Source organism: Abramis brama, assembly GCF_963993115.1.
Source record: "Abramis brama genome assembly, chromosome: 24".
NCBI classification, from domain to species: Eukaryota; Metazoa; Chordata; class Actinopteri; order Cypriniformes; family Leuciscidae; genus Abramis; species Abramis brama.
In genome coordinates this window covers 30,576,536-30,584,030 of record NC_139986.1, presented here as the reverse complement: position 1 = coordinate 30,584,030, position 7,495 = coordinate 30,576,536, and the positions used below count along the sequence as shown (strand labels likewise).

The 7,495-nt window shown below is 49.7% G+C and overlaps 1 protein-coding gene across 2 annotated transcripts in view; it reads right to left on the bottom strand.

The window, feature by feature from the left end:
* Window positions 1–240: 240 nt before the first annotated feature.
* Window positions 241–7,495, bottom strand: part of snx16 (sorting nexin 16) — a 12,670-nt gene continuing 5,415 nt past the window's right edge. For both annotated transcript variants that reach the window (XM_084103568.1, XM_084103567.1), the window contains exons 3-8: window positions 7,433–7,495; window positions 5,052–5,200; window positions 4,909–4,978; window positions 4,336–4,472; window positions 2,716–2,820; window positions 241–1,580 (exon numbers count right to left, since the gene is read on the bottom strand). The exon at window positions 7,433–7,495 is cut by the window's right edge and continues 24 nt beyond it. In XM_084103568.1, coding sequence (XP_083959694.1) covers window positions 1,481–1,580; window positions 2,716–2,820; window positions 4,336–4,472; window positions 4,909–4,978; window positions 5,052–5,200; window positions 7,433–7,495 — 624 coding nt within the window. In that variant the 3' untranslated portion in view covers window positions 241–1,480. The remainder of the gene's footprint in view (window positions 1,581–2,715; window positions 2,821–4,335; window positions 4,473–4,908; window positions 4,979–5,051; window positions 5,201–7,432) is intronic.

Here is a 7,495-nt window from a genome sequence, read left to right as displayed (position 1 = left end):
AATCTCTCTCTCTCTCTCTCTCATACACAAATACACACACACACACTTTCATACTCACTGACTGACAGACAGACACAGACACACACACACTCTCTCTCTCTCTCTCATACACAAATACACACACACTCACTTTAATACTCACTGACAGACACACACACACACACACCGTTTACAATATAATCGAGTGAGCAGTTTATATTTTATTGCAAAGTGAAAAACGACAGTGAAACATTGCAGCACTTATAGTATTTATAATGGAAGTTTATTGTGAATCTGAATGAAATGTTTCTGATTTCACTCACAGCTCAGTTTTAGATCGATGATCTTTGAACAGAAAACAGTGACAGTGAAGTACAAGATTAACTTCACACTGTATTCATCAACTATATACAGACTTCACCTCATATTTCCACTCGAAGTTTCACAAAGAAGCTTTTTACATTTCTAAAGATCAGAACGGTGGAAATTCCTCCACCGAAAATATTTCTGTTAATCCACTTCCTCTGAACATCATAAGCATATTTGCATAACAGTTGTAGAACAATCCGCTCAATAAACATGAGAGCTGGAAACGGATTAAACAAAACATAACAAATACAAACATTAGTGATATTGCTGTAAACGTAAAGACAATAGAGTTTAATAGAGTTTAGATCACTTCACCGGACCTCATGCTTTGGCTGAGTAAAAACCTGATCAGTCCATCGATCTCGAACCCGGACAGACGCTCTGGACCAGGAGAAGCACATCGTAATATGTGTCATATAAATACATAAAATTCTGCTGAGGGAAAAGACGCAAGGCACCGTATCATCAGTGGAAACTCATGGGGTGTGTGTGTGTGTGTGTGTGTGTGTGTGTGTGTGTGTGTGTGTGTGTGGAAGGCACACGGCTTTACCGTGGTGTTCAGACATGATTTCATCAAGTAGTGTAGAAGCATCTATCCCATAATCCCTCAGGACGTAAAGTGCATGATGTGGAGCTTCAGGCCTCGCTGTGATCAACACACACACACACACACACACACACACACACACACACACACAAGGAAATATGGCTTCAGTGAACTAAACACACACTAGCAGCATTTCACCACGATTATGACCTCAAATCCACAGATGCACGAATGAGCAGGAACATGTGATCTGTGGAGTGATGTCATCATCATCTGAGCTGATGTCATGTGAAAACGGCCCGAAGAGTCACGTGTGTGTGTGTGTGTGTGTGTATGAGTCTTGTCATGTGAGAACCGCTCGACAGACCGAAAAGTCACGTGTGTGTGTGAGTCTCACTCATTTACACCTCAAAAACAAGAAATAAAACCTAGACGTGACCCTGAGATGCTTCTCCAGCCGCGGCTGAACCCAGTGTCAGTGTGATTGTCTGAGCGATCCTGCCGGCTGTGTGTGTGTGTGTGTGTGTGTGTGTGTCTTTGGGCTGAGCGGACTCCTCCGCCCACAGGAACATGGTAAATGAGATGTTAGTGTTCTAGAGGAGTGACCTGGATCACAGGAGGAGAAGAGTTGCTGACGGCAGGACCACACCAACACACTGAGCTCTGAGACGACTGCAGCGCACACCTGCACACACACACACACACACACACACACACACACGCGCATTAGTGCGTCTACATCACGGTTGTGTGGATCACACTGTTTTAAAGTCGTGATGAAATGTAACAACAGATCTTTCCTCTGTATTGTGACATGGGTTATTGAAAAAGGACAAAATGTAGGGCGGGGCTTGTTTCTATGCATCAGTTGTTGATTGGCGTTGAGATGTGGGCGTGGCACTCGAGTGTATGCAGATGAGCGTGAGCTTGAGGGCGGAGTTTAAGCGAGCTAGATGATTGGAGAAGATCAGCATACTGACGCTTCACATCATAATACATACAACCGGCGTAGCGTCATAGAACGTCTCTGAAAAGGTTCACGCCCACTTTTAGGGGAAAACAAACCGGCGAGCGCCATTATAGTATCGGATTGAGGACGTGTACTAACCCTTACAAACATGTAATTTGTATTTAAACATTTTTTTCACACAGTAGGCTACCCCTATTATGTATTTGTATTTAATTAAATTCTTCCACACAGTATTTTGTATTTTTATTTTATTTTAAATACATTTCCATGTATTTATGCCCATCTCTGCCTGCCATCATCATCAATATTTTGCTGTTATGGAAATATCATGAATTACGGATGATGCTATCGAAAGCTAAATCAGGCTAGTTGTATAGCTGGACAGAAAAGTGCACTCAGTAGCTACTCTAAATATAAAGACATAATATTATACATTTAAAGATGTTTACTTCTTAAAACCGAAGTAAAATCATTCACTGGCTACCTGGTGACTCGATGAGGTACGAGTAAATGTCCGGGTAAGACACTTCTGGCCACTGGGTGGGGTTGTTAGACCAATTTGACGCTGGTAGGGTCATGGTTTTAAGTTGCCCAAATTAAGTTTATAAATGTATCGTTCACGCTCTATGGAAAGCAGGGTGGACATATAATTACTCGACATATTTCATCTAAGTGATTTCTGAAGTTATACACGTCTGCCGGCTGTGCACGGACGTTGTTTTGTGCCGCTATTTTGTATTGAAGTCTATGGGAAGTCTGGTTTGTTTTCCCCTAAAAAGGGGCGGTTACGAAATTGACAGTTAAGTTCCCGGATGTGCCGGTTGTATGTATAACTGCATCATTAACTCACTGTTCCTCCAGCAGCTCCTGATCGGCCTCAGCCGCTGAAGACTCGACGTCCACACTGCTGTCACTGCCCGACACACACGGGCTCTCAGGAGTCAGAACCGCACCGCTACACACACACACACACACACACACAGAGAGAGAGAGGGAGAGGGAGAGAGTCAGCTGGACCCATCTGTCTGTCTGTACACCTGTCACCTGTCTGTCTGTCTACCTGTCTGTCTGTACACCTGTCTGTCTGTACACCTGTCACCTGTCTGTACACCTGTTACCTGTCTGTACACCTGTCACCTGTCTGTACACCTGTTACCTGTCTGTCTGTCTGTCTGTCTGTCTGTACACCTGTCACCTGTCTGTACACCTGTCACCTGTCTGTCTGTACACCTGTCTGTCTGTCTGTACACCTGTCAGTCTGTCTGTACACCTGTCTGTCTGTCTGTCTGTACACCTGTCACCTGTCTGTCTGTACACCTGTCACCTGTTTACCTGTCTGTCTGTCTGTCTGTCCACCTGTCTGTCTGTACACCTGTCACCTGTCTGTCTGTCTGTACACCTGTCACCTGTCTGTCTGTCTGTACACCTGTCTGTCTGTACACCTGTCACCTGTCTGTCTGTCTGTACACCTGTCTGTCTGTACACCTGTCACCTGTCTGTACACCTGTTACCTGTCTGTACACCTGTCACCTGTCTGTACACCTGTTACCTGTCTGTCTGTCTGTCTGTCTGTCTGTACACCTGTCACCTGTCTGTACACCTGTCACCTGTCTGTCTGTACACCTGTCTGTCTGTCTGTACACCTGTCAGTCTGTCTGTACACCTGTCTGTCTGTCTGTCTGTACACCTGTCACCTGTCTGTCTGTACACCTGTCACCTGTTTACCTGTCTGTCTGTCTGTCTGTCCACCTGTCTGTCTGTACACCTGTCACCTGTCTGTCTGTCTGTACACCTGTCACCTGTCTGTCTGTCTGTACACCTGTCTGTCTGTACACCTGTCACCTGTCTGTCTGTCTGTCTGTACACCTGTCACCTGTCTGTCTGTCTGTACACCTGTCACCTGTCTGTCTGTCTGTCTGTCTGTCTGTCTGTCTGTCTGTACACCTGTCACCTGTCTGTCTGTACACCTGTCTGTCTGTCTGTACACCTGTCACCTGTCTGTCTGTCTATACACCTGTCTGTCTGTCTGTCTGTACACCTGTCTTTCTGTCTGTACACCTGTCACCTGTCTGTCTGTCTGTACACCTGTCTGTCTGTCTGTCTGTACACCTGTCACCTGTCTGTCTGTCTGTACACCTGTCACCTGTCTGTCTGTCTGTACACCTGTCACCTGTCTGTCTGTCTGTACACCTGTCTGTCTGTCTGTACACCCGTCTGTCTGTCTGTCTGTACACCTGTCACCTGTCTGTCTGTCTGTACACCTGTCTGTCTGTCTGTACACCTGTCTGTCTGTCTGTACACCTGTCACCTGTCTGTCTGTCTGTACACCTGTCTGTCTGTCTGTACACCTGTCACCTGTCTGTCTGTCTGTCTGTACACCTGTCACCTGTCTGTCTGTACACCTGTCTGTCTGTCTGTACACCTGTCTGTCTGTCTGTACACCTGCACTGCTGTGTGAGTTTGGGTTTACTTGATTCGCCCCTCCAGTGTTTGGATGTGCCGCTCTTTCTCCTCCAGTGTTTTCTTCAAGCAGTTTATCTCTCGCTGCTTCTCGAGAAGCTCCTTCTGAAGCCTGTAGTTGCTCTCCTCTAGAGTCTCACAGAACGCCTGCACACACACACACACACACACACACACACACAGAAGACGTCTTCTCATTGGATAAAGCCAAACATTCTCATGAATAATTTTGAGACACAGACATTAATGTACTATAGCACTAGATGCAAACATTGTCTTCTATGATGTGTAATACACACATCTCTGTAACGTCTAAGAATGCAGTTTATTATAGAGCGGTGCAGGGATGGTGTCAGAACCCAGAAGACTCATTCGTTCTGCCCATAAACCTCGAGGGAACCAGCGGGGAGCTACTCTTCCGGGTTCTGACGCCTGTTCCACGAGCCTGTGAAGCGTGTGTGCACTGGACATCATATTTCACACTCACTGACTGTGTTTAGATGCTGCAGAACTGAACTGTCTTCATCATTGGATCATGATCTTCCCGTTATTACTGTGAAGCTGCAGAACAAAGCGGACTCACCCGACTCTCCTCCAGACTGTCGAACGGGCCGGGCGGCTCATCCAGACACAAGAACTCCCGAACCGCCGCACTGAGGAACAGTGGAGTCCGTCACACACACACTTCAGTCACGCGTGCAGCTGTATGTGTGTGCGAGCGCTCACCAGTGGGCGATGTCTTTATGGGCCACCAGGTTCTGGAGGAAGGCCTGCAGGCCCAGCTGACGGTCCTCCAAGAACTCCGTCTCGTAGTTGTCTTTGAACCAGCGTTTAGGAGGCAGAGCGAGTCTGAACCCCGGGAACATCTCCTTCAGCTGGAGAGGAACGGGTCAGAGCTTTAGGGGAACGGGTCAGAGCTTTAGGGGAACGGGTCAGAGCTTTAGGGGAACGGGTCAGAGCTTTAGGGGAACGGGTCAGAGCTTTAGGGGAACGGGTCAGAGCTTCAGAGGAACGGGTCAGAGCTTTAGAGGAACGGGTCAGAGCTTTAGAGGAACGGGTCAGAGCTTTAGGGGAACGGGTCAGAGCTTCAGAGGAACGGGTCAGAGCTTTAGGGGAACGGGTCAGAGCTTCAGAGGAACGGGTCAGAGCTTTAGAGGAACGGGTCAGAGCTTTAGAGGAACGGGTCAGAGCTTTAGGGGAACGGGTCAGAGCTTTAGAGGAACGGGTCAGAGCTTTAGGGGAACGGGTCAGAGCTTTAGGGGAACGGGTCAGAGCTTCAGGGGAACGGGTCAGAGCTTCAGGGGAACGGGTCAGAGCTTTAGGGGAACGGGTCAGAGCTTCAGAGGAACGGGTCAGAGCTTTAGAGGAACGAGTCAGAGCTTTAGAGGAACGGGTCAGAGCTTTAGGGGAACGGGTCAGAGCTTCAGAGGAACGGGTCAGAGCTTCAGGGGAACGGGTCAGAGCTTCAGAGGAACGGGTCAGAGCTTTAGAGGAACGGGTCAGAGCTTTAGAGGAACGGGTCAGAGCTTCAGAGGAACGGGTCAGAGCTTTAGAGGAACGGGTCAGAGCTTTAGGGGAACGGGTCAGAGCTTTAGAGGAACGGGTCAGAGCTTCAGAGGAACGGGTCAGAGCTTTAGAGGAACGGGTCAGAGCTTTAGGGGAACGGGTCAGAGCTTCAGAGGAACGGGTCAGAGCTTTAGAGGAACGGGTCAGAGCTTTAGGGGAACGGGTCAGAGCTTCAGAGGAACGGGTCAGAGCTTTAGAGGAACGGGTCAGAGCTTTAGAGGAACGGGTCAGAGCTTCAGGGGAACGGGTCAGAGCTTCAGAGGAACGGGTCAGAGCTTTAGAGGAACGGGTCAGAGCTTCAGGGGAACGGGTCAGAGCTTCAGAGGAACGGGTCAGAGCTTTAGAGGAACGGGTCAGAGCTTTAGAGGAACGGGTCAGAGCTTCAGGGGAACGGGTCAGAGCTTTAGGGGAACGGGTCAGAGCTTCAGAGGAACGGGTCAGAGCTTCAGGGGAACGGGTCAGAGCTTCAGAGGAACGGGTCAGAGCTTTAGAGGAACGGGTCAGAGCTTTAGAGGAACGGGTCAGAGCTTTAGAGGAACGGGTCAGAGCTTCAGAGGAACGGGTCAGAGCTTTAGAGGAACGGGTCAGAGCTTTAGGGGAACGGGTCAGAGCTTCAGGGGAACGGGTCAGAGCTTTAGGGGAACGGGTCAGAGCTTTAGAGGAACGGGTCAGAGCTTTAGGGGAACGGGTCAGAGCTTCAGGGGAACGGGTCAGAGCTTTAGAGGAACGGGTCAGAGCTTTAGAGGAACGGGTCAGAGCTTTAGAGGAACGGGTCAGAGCTTTAGAGGAACGGGTCAGAGCTTTAGGGGAACGGGTCAGAGCTTTAGGGGAACGGGTCAGAGCTTCAGGGGAACGGGTCAGAGCTTCAGGGGAACGGGTCAGAGCTTCAGAGGAACGGGTCAGAGCTTCAGGGGAACGGGTCAGAGCTTTAGGGGAACGGGTCAGAGCTTTAGGGGAACGGGTCAGAGCTTTAGGGGAACGGGTCAGAGCTTTAGGGGAACGGGTCAGAGCTTCAGGGGAACGGGTCAGAGCTTCAGGGGAACGGGTCAGAGCTTCAGGGGAACGGGTCAGAGCTTCAGGGGAACGGGTCAGAGCTTCAGGGGAACGGGTCAGAGCTTTAGGGGAACGGGTCAGAGCTTCAGGGGAACGGGTCAGAGCTTCAGGGGAACGGGTCAGAGCTTCAGGGGAACGGGTCAGAGCTTTAGGGGAACGGGTCAGAGCTTCAGGGGAACGGGTCAGAGCTTCAGGGGAACGGGTCAGAGCTTCAGGGGAACGGGTCAGAGCTTCAGGGGAACGGGTCAGAGCTTCAGGGGAACGGGTCAGAGCTTCAGGGGAACGGGTCAGAGCTTTAGAGGAACGGGTCAGAGCTTTAGAGGAACGGGTCAGAGCTTTAGAGGAACGGGTCAGAGCGGGTCAGAGCTTTAGAGGAACGGGTCAGAGCTTTAGAGGAACGGGTCAGAGCTTTAGAGGAACGGGTCAGAGCTTTAGAGGAACGGGTCAGAGACGGCAGAGGAACCTCATCACTGTATAACCTCACTGACCTTGTCGTTGAGTCTGGAGAAGTCGGTGTAGCGTCTGAACACGACCCAGCTCTCGTCCAGAGT